Source organism: Phragmites australis, chromosome 15 (genome assembly GCF_958298935.1).
Source record: "Phragmites australis chromosome 15, lpPhrAust1.1, whole genome shotgun sequence".
Taxonomy (NCBI): domain Eukaryota; kingdom Viridiplantae; phylum Streptophyta; class Magnoliopsida; order Poales; family Poaceae; genus Phragmites; species Phragmites australis.
Genome location: NC_084935.1, coordinates 27,455,112 through 27,466,939, shown reverse-complemented (window position 1 = coordinate 27,466,939; position 11,828 = coordinate 27,455,112). Strand labels below are relative to the sequence as shown.

General features: G+C 39.6%; 1 protein-coding gene across 3 annotated transcripts; it reads left to right on the top strand.

The window, feature by feature from the left end:
• The first annotated feature begins 399 nt into the window (after positions 1-399).
• Positions 400-10,402, top strand: LOC133892351 (histone deacetylase 15). 3 transcript variants are annotated; one of them, XM_062333067.1, is made up of 17 exons: positions 400-747; positions 832-1,381; positions 1,498-1,588; positions 2,629-2,684; positions 3,142-3,217; positions 3,518-3,582; positions 3,712-3,767; positions 3,941-4,064; positions 4,189-4,314; positions 4,396-4,467; positions 5,205-5,273; positions 6,764-6,872; positions 7,292-7,371; positions 8,195-8,277; positions 8,739-8,784; positions 9,150-9,298; positions 9,859-10,402. In XM_062333067.1, the coding sequence occupies exons 2-17, from the start codon at positions 860-862 to the stop codon at positions 9,932-9,934; spliced, it is 1,800 nt and encodes a 599-aa protein (XP_062189051.1). In that variant the 5' UTR covers positions 400-747; positions 832-859; the 3' UTR covers positions 9,935-10,402. The 3 variants fall into 3 exon arrangements, with proteins under 3 accessions (XP_062189051.1, XP_062189049.1, XP_062189050.1); XM_062333065.1 differs by having other exon boundaries at positions 402-747; positions 9,150-9,318; XM_062333066.1 differs by having other exon boundaries at positions 403-747; positions 4,417-4,467; positions 9,150-9,318.
• The last annotated feature ends 1,426 nt before the right edge of the window (positions 10,403-11,828 follow it).

Below are 11,828 nucleotides of genomic sequence, written 5' to 3'. Positions count from 1 at the left end.
TTGCTAATGGTTATACCATATTACAAATTAGAGTATGCATAAAACTTAAAACAATTCTGATATATTTCCAACAAGGTATAATATGGCATAGTGTGCGTTCTTGAATTAAATGTTTAAGCATGATTCCACATATAGATTGAATATTCAATATCTAAGTGTAATATTTCAATGACAATATGCAATGGGACACAACTTAATCTTTCATTAAGAACTGTTGGAAAATTTAGGAATTTTCATAAATTTCGAATTTGAGTTTGTAAAAATTTGAAATGTGGAATTTTTATGGAAAAAAGGAAAAAAAGAGAGGAAACAGGGCAGCGGTTGGCGGCTACTCCAGGCAATGCCGAGCAGCCCATTTAGCCCATTGGGCTGCCGTTAGGGTTTCCGAGAATTAATCCTTATTAAAAGCGGAGCTTTCCTCCCCTCTCTACCCAATCTGCAACCTCGCCTTCCCCGTCTCCTCTCTTCTCCTTGTCCAGCTCGATTCCGTCGCGGTTCACCTCGTCTCCAACTCCGACAGGCGCCAGCGCGTTCCTCTGCTCGTTCCGCCGCCGGGACACCTCGGGCGGCCTCCCGACCTCGCCTCAGTGGTGGATCCGCCCCTGCTCGTGGTGATGTTTAATTGGTAGTCAGTAATGTTGATGCAACTGTTCTATTATGGTTGTGGGCGTCACGACCTGTGGTCCAGGTGGGATGCGATTAGGTCTGCTTGCTTACAGTGAGATATGGCGCCCTGCAATTATTAGGGTAATTAATAATGCTTGGTGCTATATTTTTCAAGTGTGTTTCTTTAGCTACTTTTGTTTATCTGCTGATATTTTTTGCATACAGTTTTGAGCGTCACACTAGATACTTTCTTATGGCATCTGATATGAGACCACTTAGTGGCAAAAAGGTTGAGATACCCTCCCGTGGCCTTGAGAACTGTGTAGTTTCTGATCAAGCTTGTCATGGCAAATGCGAAAGCTGTGACGGTGATGGAAAATCGTCTTGTGCTGGAGCGAATGCCATTTCCTCGTTGATTGAGAGTCATAATGAGGGGAAGGCTTCGAAAGAGAACTCTGGAGCCTGCAGTTTTAACTGTGATCATGCTGATGCTATAGTAGAAGAGGTTAGACGTTCTATAGCAAGGTCAGGGCATGTTGAGAGCGCTGACCGTGATGTCTGTCTGGATGGCAAAAGTGGGAGCTGCATGGCTGGTGATGATCTACCACAAGAGTCTGAGAGAGAACAAGCTGGGGGCACAGTGGACGATCTTTTTTTCTTTAATGACGAAGAGGAAGATGACAGTGACTGGGAACCCACTACTCACCTTGTTGTGAATAGGTGGTTTTGCTTGAACTGCACAGTGCCAAACATGGACGAGCTTGCATATTGCCTGGTAGGATAATTTTTTTTGGTGGTCAGCGAGCTGTGCGACTCTACAAATTTTGTCTCAGTACATCCAATAACATTGTTTTGACTCGTGTCTTCTTGGTTCTTGTTCTCATATTCTAGAATTGCCATGAGCTTAAGGGATCTGATGTAGCTGGATATGATGTTTTCAAAACTCAAATTGCAGAGGCAGCTTTGGTATCTGCTGACAAAGGTGCTGTTTGCACTTGTAGATATGTTTTGCCATTACTTATTATATCATGTGTCAGATATTGGTTTTAAATTTTAATTCTTGTTTCTTACTTTGAGTATCAAGATTTGTTTTCACCAAATAATGCACACCTTTAAAATATTAGTTGTATTTCATTGCTTGAACTAATGTGTGATTAGTATGCCACCACTCGGGTCAGATCCAAGGATGGCAAGGTCGATCAACCAACTAACTAAAAAGGAAAAAGAAGAAAGATAGAAACACGAGAGCGAGGGAGAAACTAGGTTAATTGACCTAGCCTTGTTTCATTGTTTCAATCTAGGGAAATTCTTTAATACAGAATAGACTAAGTAACTAAATCGGAAAAGATTCCTAATACACCTTAGTTAATAAGGTCATTGTCAACTAATATGAACAAATAAAAATCAAATTGTACCTTCGTGAACTCGATACAAAAGGATATTAAAATAAGTTTTTTTAATGTTTGACTTCAATCTGTGGACAAGGAGTGGCCATGCAAGGATGCTACTGAAATTGGCTACATACTAATAGAAATTCCATCTCACAAAATCTTTCCAAGTGAGCATCCTTTTATCCATACATGTGATTCACAAATTGTTTCGAGTTTGGACCAGCGATATGGTCCGAAGCAAACAGATGGATACGCATTAGCCCTGTCCCTGTTTCCAAATATGTAGTCAATTTGCCTGCTGCATGTTCCTCTCCCGGCTGGAGAAACCTGCCTTTGCTGTTGATATGGCTTCTAAAACATGACCTGGTGACTTAGTCAAATTAACACTTTTTGGTTCAAATTTCTTATCTCCAACAAATGGCAAGGCATCTATGTAATGCATTTTAAGAAACCATCTAAAACATTGGAATCATGATAAAGAAGGAAATAGAATGTTGTGACACTGTGACCCAATGTATGTTCACCTTCACACAGTAGTTTGAAGCAATTGAATGCATGACTACAGCATCGATTTTTCATATGCATACTGTACTGTTTCAAATATCTCATACACTCACACTATTCTATACAGAATTGCAGGCATCTACGGCGATTGGTTTTGACGAAAGAATGCTGCTCCACTGTGAGGTAAGTTACCGACTTATGCAATTTGAGCTAGCAGATATGATGATATAATGTTTGGATTTGAGCTCTTACTTCAATGGTGGTAGCTCTCATTTTACAAGTTGCAGGATGTTCTGTATAAATCTTAATTGTTGTTCACTTTGGTGACCTTTTTATTTGATTGCATGTTGCGCCTGATATATGCCTGTTCAATACCACATAGAAAAACAAACATAAGAACTTATGCATACAATTTATATTGTTGGTTTGCATCTAAACGATGCAGTTTATTTTCTTGAATGTAAGGCCATAGATTCTGTTTCAACATAAGGTTATATGAATCCTTTTGCAAAATCAGTTGCATTTCTTAGATTGCTTCCTGTAAGTTCCCATCTTTTGACCTCCTCTAGTTTTCTCTATCAGCGCATAGTGTCTGTAATTATTGTTGAACTGATTGTATTGTATTCTTTTATGCTATCAGATAGAAGTTAAGCCAAATCCACATCCAGAAAGACCAGACCGCATTCGCGCAATTGCTGCTAGTCTTGCTGCTGCAGGTGCATACAATTATTTACCTCTGTTATAGTTTGGTTGTTCAATTGAATTTTTGTGTAGCCTCTGGGCTCTGATACATTTTATACATGTCAAACGCGGAGTTTCATTCGTGTCATTAAATGTTCTTTCCATTGTAGTAAAAAAACTATAGATGATATTTCAATCTTATAGACAACACCTACATTGATTGTGGTTCTGTAGCAAATACAGAAACATGATTTCCTGTCAACAAAGTGGACTTGTGAACGTCCTTTCTATTCTGGTTGTCATCAGTACACACTAACTCATATTTCATACTTCAGGAGTCTTTCCCTCAAAATGTGCTTTGGTACCTCCTCGAGAAATCACCAAGGAGGAACTCCTAATGGTAAGTAAACGGTTAGCAAGTTGTTTTGCAGCCGGATTAGCTTTGCTGCCATGTACTCCCCCACTATAGATTTTTCATTTCATAATCTCTTTGATAATCCCAATACTCTCAAATTGTGTTAACTTCTAGGTCCATACTCCAGACCACATCGAAAGTGTCGAGCAGACAAAGAACATGCTTTACAGGTACTATTTGATTAGTTCGTTCTTGAAAAAAACATGATCCTTTAGTTTAGCGCTTACTGTTTTGAGTATAATTAATGCATGCTTAGCCTATCTTGGCATTTTTGTGAGCTAGCAGTCCTGAAAAGATTTTGATTGCTAGAACATCATTCTGGGGCTAATTATTCAATTTGCAGTTATTTCACTTCGGATACTTATGCAAATGGGCACTCAGCATGTGCCGCCAAACTTGCAGCAGGACTATGTGCTGATCTTGCTAGCTTGATAATATCCGGGTGTGTTCGCAATGGCTTCGCAATGGTACCATGCTGATGATCTTGTAACTTCAATTTTTAATCTAACTTCCAATTCTGCACCGTGCACAGTGACACAATTGGGATTTTATATGCTGTGAACAATACTGATCGTGTCTACTGGAAGACAGGTGAGACCTCCTGGGCATCATGCAGGGGTGAAGCAAGCAATGGGTTTTTGTCTTCACAACAATGCAGCAGTGGCTGCATTAGCTGCACAAAGAGCAGGTGCCAAGAAAGTCCTCATAGTTGATTGGGTAATACTAGCTAAAAGCTTGCACAAATATATCTATTTCATATTCAATAATGCAAATTAATATTAATGATCTCATCATTAGTTTTCTCAATTATTATTGCAGGATGTGCACCATGGAAATGGAACACAAGAGATATTTGAAGGGGATAAATCAGTGAGTTGGCTCCTTTCCTTTTAATTATGTTTGTGGCCTTCCTTTTTTTCTGGTCAGGATAGCAAAAGTCAAACCCAGCATTTTCTGAAATTTCACACTGTTTTCTTATTCTAGTATTGTTTTGACATTGTCCACGATTCTCTTTTTTATGGCCTATTCTTTTATTTCCTTTTCCTACCACATGCTGCTGAGCTGTTCTCAAATTCACCGCCTATGGAAGGATCGCATGGAACAGTTAATAGCAATGGCATGTTAAATGGTGTGCCGCTTCAATGAGCAGTATGTAGTTTTACCGACCTCCTAAGTGGAGTTGGAAATACATATCCCCCCTTTTTCAAAATTATATCCACCATGTTTTTGTTTTCGGTCATGATGTGGACTTTTAGGAGGCACAAGGATGTGGAGTCATAGCTCTCTTCTAGAGCTAGTATCTTTGTTCTACCACAAGAGTTGGTATGTTATCCAACTAAACTGAATTCAACACCTTAATGGTGCCGTCTAATCTGTGATCTTAATCACATTTTATTATGCTCATGTGCCATGAATCTTCTCTTAGTCATATTTAGGGTCGTTCGTCATATCTAGAGTAATTTGGTTCGTTTACAGATCAACTATCAGCACCCCCTGCACTGTCCTTCTGTCCACCATTCTGTATAATATATTTCCATGAGCTCATTAGCTGTCCCCAAATTTGTATTTCTCATGTGGAACCTTTTTTTTCTGTTTTTAATTTTCAGGTCTTGTACATATCGTTACATCGTCATGAGGATGGAAACTTCTACCCTGGAACTGGAGCAGCACATGAGGTGACTATCTTTGACAGATTCACGGCATTAGATTATTTCTTCCAACTGTATAGTTAAATGAAAATTTGACAAGTTAGCTGAATAGATTACAAGAAAAAACTCTATTTTCACATATCAGCATTACTCAGATATTTTAGAGTGTTCTTTTGCGACTGCATTGGATATTTTAGAGTTAACCAATTGATTAGCAACTATTCTTGTTTGTTTGTAAGTGAAATGTCCATATCTGGCTAAATCTAACAGCTCTATAGAATAGGGTACTAGGACTAGAGTAGACCTGGCCAAATGGGCGGCCTAACACGACACGGCCTGGGCTCGGCAACGGCACGGCCTGGTTAGGCCCGTTAGCCAAGCGGGTTGTGCCATGCTGGCCTTCGTGCCGAGCCTTCGATCCAGACACGGCCCACGTAAGGCTGGGCCGGGTCGTGTTGGCCCGTGGCATGGTAGGCCTGATGGGCTTTTTTGGCCCGTTAAGCCCATTAGCACGTGAACAAATCGAAAAGAAGGAAAATAAAAAAATCAGAAAAATTCAGCTCTGAGCCTTTGAGCTCCCATGCCCCACATCCGGCCATCCCTATGAGCACTGTTGCATGTGAGAGAGAGTGAGAGTGAGAGTGTGTGTGAGAGAGAGTATAGACTAGAGACGTATGAGCACTATTGCCTCTGAGCTCCCATGTGACCATGTCCCATCTCTTTGAGCACTGTTGCATGTGAGAGCAACTGAGCAGGCAGGCGGGCATGGGTGCACCACACGGCCGCCCTACGATGAGTCACTGACGCTCTGCTGCTGCACTTGCATGGTTGCATGTTGCTGTAGTGCTGCATTGCTGCTAGCCGATTGCCTGAAGTCGTGCCGTGCCGACCGTTGCTGATGGGCCAGGCCGTGCTGGACATGCCATGGGCCATGGCGTGCTGCGGTTCTGACCCAGGCACGACTTAGCCCGTCGTGTTGTGCCAGTCCAGCCCGATTATAAATGGGTCGTGTCCACAGTACCGGGCCACGTGCTGGCCCATTAGGCTCGGCCTATTTGGCCAGCTCTAGACTAGAGTCTAAACAAATACTATATATCACATTAGACTTCAGAATTATCTAGAGTGACGAATATCTAATACACATTGGAAGTTCATTTTTAATATTGTAATACATCCAATTGGATAGAAGCGCGTGGAAGTTAGCAATCTATGTGCCAGAACTATAACTTATGCATCAATCTCCTTGTACCGTTATTACTTTTTTTTTACTATTACTAGTACCTTTATTATCATTATTGTTTTCACATCATCTTTTTAGTTGGATCTTGTGTGTTTTATCTCTAGCCTACCCCAACTTGCTTGGGACAAATGCTGCTGCTGTTGTTGTAATACACCCAACTGGACCCAACTACATCTGGTTAACCAAATCAGGGGTGGTTGTGTTGTGTCATCTCTTTTTAGAATTGACATGCCACCTTTTCATCCAGTTGTAATTTCTTGCATGAATATCACCTCAGGTGGGAATTCGTGATGGTCAAGGATTCTCAGTTAATGTACCTTGGAGCCGTGGTGGTGTTGGAGACAATGACTACATCTTTGCTTTTCAGAACATTGTGCTTCCAATAGGTAATGATATAAATAACATTGAGATGTGTGCTATTTTCAAAAGTTGCTAATGACAGTAATTTCTCAGCCTAGCCTTGCTTCTCTGTAATGTGTAGAAATCAAAAGAAGCCCATGCTGTTCTCAATATTTTCGTTGTTCTTATGTGCTTTGTCTTCAAGGAGACCTGCATTCTGACATTTTAGATTCTTATTAGAAAGGCACAGAACTAATATATTTACCACATTGAAAGATGACTTGTTTGCTTGATATGGTTGGGTGTTATTATTTTGTGGGGGAAAACACGTCTGCTTATAGTATTTAGATTATTTAATGTTCATGCCTTCATGGACACCTCTTTTTGCAATATTTCCTCACTGTTTCCTTGTACGCTCATACTGCATTTGTTTTTTTATTGTTTTGAATTTTCTTGTATTGTGCAGCTGCAGAATTTGCCCCCGACATCACTATAATATCTGCAGGATTCGATGCAGCTAGAGGTGACCCTCTGGGTTGTTGTGATGTAAGATTCCTCCTAATTTTTTGATTGCTAAATTCTGAAATGCAGTTGCTGTCCTCCCGCCCTGTATGGCTGTATGTGCATTACATTTGTACTTTGTTTCTACTGGGAAATGGATGGTCAGACTCCACGCTTATGCTGATGACTTTCTCCTCTTGGAAGTTAGTCTGACCTTCATTTTTACATTGTGTAGAAAATTGAGTTTATTTGGGCTTCCTCACTTGTAGAGGCTAGATTTGTAACTGGAGCCATCCTGTTTGTACCTCTTGAGGGATGCTTTTAAGCATTAGATTTAGTCATTAGGGTTCAACCTCATGTATCATTCGTACTTCTTTAGGTAAATCTAGAACTTGTTATCACGGTATGGGTGAAAGATCACAGTTCCTTTTGTTGTATTTGGTCAGGGGCTCTGCTGCATGTTAGCATTGGGGTCAAGTGACCCCAATGACTTCTTGCTAGGTCCGCAACAAACTCTCTTTGAAAGTTGCAATTATCTCTTGTAGATAGACATTGACACCACTATGTTCAAAGATTGACACCAATACTCTTGTTTCCTGGATCCGCCCCTGTAATTTGGTGGTAGGTCCAGAGCTTAGTCAAATATAAGATGATTTTAGTTCCCAAAATGAAGGTTGGAAGCTAAACTTTCAGTACAACCCTTGACTTTGATATTATTCATGCTTGCTTTCTAGTTTGTTCCTGTAAACTCAGGCGCTTCTTTGTAATGTTTGTGTCGTATTGACATAGTCTGGTATGCAATTACATGCAGAAGCCAAATTATGTCAAGCCTGGTAGTTTTTATTTAACTTCGCTTCCTCAATGATAGGTCACTCCAGCTGGATACTCTAGGATGACATCCATGTTAACTGCTTGCTCTGAGGGAAGATTGTTGGTGATACTTGAGGGAGGGTAGGTACCTGGTTCTCTCTTGATTTAAGAAGTTAAAATGAAAAATAAAAATATAATAATACATTAAGGTAGGACGTTATACTGTGCTACTTCTATGCTGTAAGGTGGACACTAATCCCACATAAAAAAATTCTAGGTATTGATTGTCATGTTGTGCAAGTTGAAAAGATGTATTTGTTTTAACTAAAAATGGGTGACTGCGATGCTAATGCCAAGTTGCAAGATCAAGATCCAAAGGAATGATTGCCTGGATGCTACTGTACTACCATTGGGCTGTCAATGTGGACACTGTCATGCATAGCATCTTTAGGGTTAGAATTTGTAGGAAATGATACCCTTTTTTTTTTTAAAAAGATTCATCTTAATTTAACAAATGTTTTGGTGGTAGGCATATTTATTTGAGCAGTCCCCGAACAATAGTCACTCATTGTTTTCGTTGTTGTCTTATCTGCGATGTGCAGATACAATCTTCGGTCGATATCCTCATCAGCTACTGAAGTTGTTAAGGTTTGTATTCTTTCCAATAACACTGGTTTTGTAAGAATGGGATCGTGTAAATATCATAATTATCTCAACTATGTTTAATTTGAATCAGCTGTTTTAACATCATCCAAACGCCCAGTGTGTTAATTGTCTAACAAAAGCAATAGTTTTATGTTCATACGAACATCAAAAGTTTCATTGTTTGCTTTTAGTGTTAGGCAAGACAGCAATGATGAAATGGAAATAGGGTTTGCTTAGTTATTTGGTCATAGGCACGCTAAAATGTTCACCCAACCACATTGTGGATTGTGATTGCAGATGATTCAGCCTTTTGACATTGTCATGCATTACAGCTGTGGGATCAATATTTGTTTTCATGACAAATGCAGGTCCTAGTTGGGGACGGTCCAAGTTTTGATGCAGTTGCAACTGCACCATCAAAGGAGGGCTTGAAGACTGTTTTAAAAGTCCTGAAGATTCAGCAACAATTTTGGCCAGTTTTAGGTCCAACCTATGCATCACTGCAGGAACAGCAGGGGTCGGTTTTTTCCAAATATAGTGAGTAACCAAAAATACACAGCTAAAATCACTGATGATTGAATTACATAAAACATCATGAAACCTTACACCAAATTAGCTGGTTACCTGTGGCACTGATACCTAGAGCTTGTGCTGCAGCTTGCTATGCTGACGCCGTATAATTAATTATGTGAATTCCTTAAAAAAGGGATGATCTGAGTGGGTGTTATGATTGTAAGGAATCCAAGTGAGGGACATGCATTAGATCGCATAACAAAACATGCAAACATTTGTTTCAAGTGTTTAACATGAGAGCTTCAAACATGTCCGAGAGCTTCAAACATGCAAACATTTTGCATTGATTTCTTTCTTAAGTTGCTCTTGAATGTTGATCATTTGACCTAGATAAAAGGGTGTTGGATCTTGATCTTACTTTCACTCTTGGGTTAGTTCATTTCTGGAAAATGTCATGGAAGCTATGAACTATCTGAGGATCCTTTTCTGTTTCTTGTATGCTTGTTTTACCAGCAAAGCTTGATAAGCCAAGATTCTGAAATTCAATTTTTTTTGTACGTATAGCTTACAAAGGAAACGAGTTGAAGAAAAGGAAGCATTTAGGAGGACCAGGGCCCTTCTGGTGGAAGTCGGGAAGTAAAAGGCTTCTGTACGAAGCGCTATTCGAGGGCCGCCGTCTGAGAAAGATCAAGGTGACAGGGAAAGGAAAAGCAGTTGATACAGCAGAACCTTAGACGTGTGATGATGCTGAAGCCTGACCGTTGATCTTCTAGACATGAACAGCATAGTGGGCTGACTTTGGTTCCTGAAGCAGATTAGCATGCATTACTTAGAACCAAATTTTGACTGGTTACTTGAATGGTTGTCGATCCTTTTAGGTGAAGTTTAACAGCAAACCTGTTTTGTTGACATGTGTGGTGTATCAGCCGATCTATCATGTTTTCCGTTCTTGGTGGCTCATAACATACTAGATTTTAGCCCCCTAGCGCTAGCAACATAGCCTGATTGGAGTTTGCATTTCTATCGAGTTATTACAATGCCATAATGTATGTAGCCAATCGTCTATGGACCTTGAAGATATGGAATGACGTCTCAAATTTTGAGCTCCTGTCATTGCGTATGGATTCTGCTGATTTTGTGTGCGACTGCAGGGTTAAATACGCATTGGCCGGTTCACCATCTTTGAAATCTATTCAGTGACTTGGGATTTTCATGTACCAAGCATGAAACGTTTTAATGGAAATGGATTCTCTGCTGTAGAGGAACTGCTGCATGTTACCACAGTTACTTCTCACGCTGAATTATGTGTCTTGTACTTTTGATCTGCAGCTCTGTCTTCTGAATTCTGTGTCTTCAGCTACCATCCATCATTGCTCAATGTGATAGGTTCCTCTCTTTTGATCTTCAACTCATCAGCACTCAAAGGGAAAATTGATTATATATTTCAAAGTTGATCGACCTTTTATAATATGTCTAAAGTTGATTATCATTTGATCATATGTCTTACAAAGATTAGTTTGTAACAAAGTTTATTTTGTTATAAATTAGTTCTAGTGAGACATGATTAAATGATGATTAATTTTGAATATATTATCAACTTTGGTATAACGCAACACAACAACAAGTACATCTTTTTTTAGAGAATCTCCTCTTGTTGGTGCCCGAGTAGGATGAAGCCAAGCATTTTGGTTTGATGACAGTAGACAATATCTCATTATTGTGATCATTTGTTTCAACTACATAATTTTGTTCATGCACGATTGTACTTGAGGAAAATTTTACATCCCTTGGCAATTTAAATGTGGGAAGGCATGAATCGTTACTGGTATTAAAATGGGTGTCTACATGAAGAACCAATGGGTGTCTACATGAAGAACCCCATGATTAGTTGGGAGTCTTGAGGTTAAATTCCGGTTGCTCGTATATATATATGCTTCACCCACTAAGGTATAGTTGCACACATTTCATACACGTGTGAGTGCTCCTATGTGGTAAGGCTATCTCCAGCAGAGTCAGCAAAAGCCGATCGGCAATATTGTACCATTCTTTACTATTGCTTCTGTTGATTTGCCGGTTGGAGCCGTGCTCTAGTAGAGCTTCAATTCAAGTGCTACAGTGATATGGAGTGAGTTACTCAAATTCGAGGTGATGGTAGGTTTGAAAGGATGAGGAAAGTAATATAAGGTAGGAAATACGGTAGTTGCTAGAGATGAAAAAAAATAAAAGTACTATAATAATATTATAGATAATGAATTTTTAAAATATCTGCTGAAAATGACCTAGCTTGATGAGGTTTGCTACCAGCATGATGTTTGATACTATCATCCAAAATATTACTCCTATTTCTCTTGCCATTTGTGCATGTGTGCACAGCATGCGAAATGTGTTAATGTGATTGGTACTTATTCGTGCTTTGACAGTAACAAAGATCAATTTGTGGTTGTTATGTTGCGTTGTCGTTTATGTAGTACAATCTAACCAATTACATCTCTGATATATTTACTTATTTCGGTATTTTTGTCGGTATGTATTTT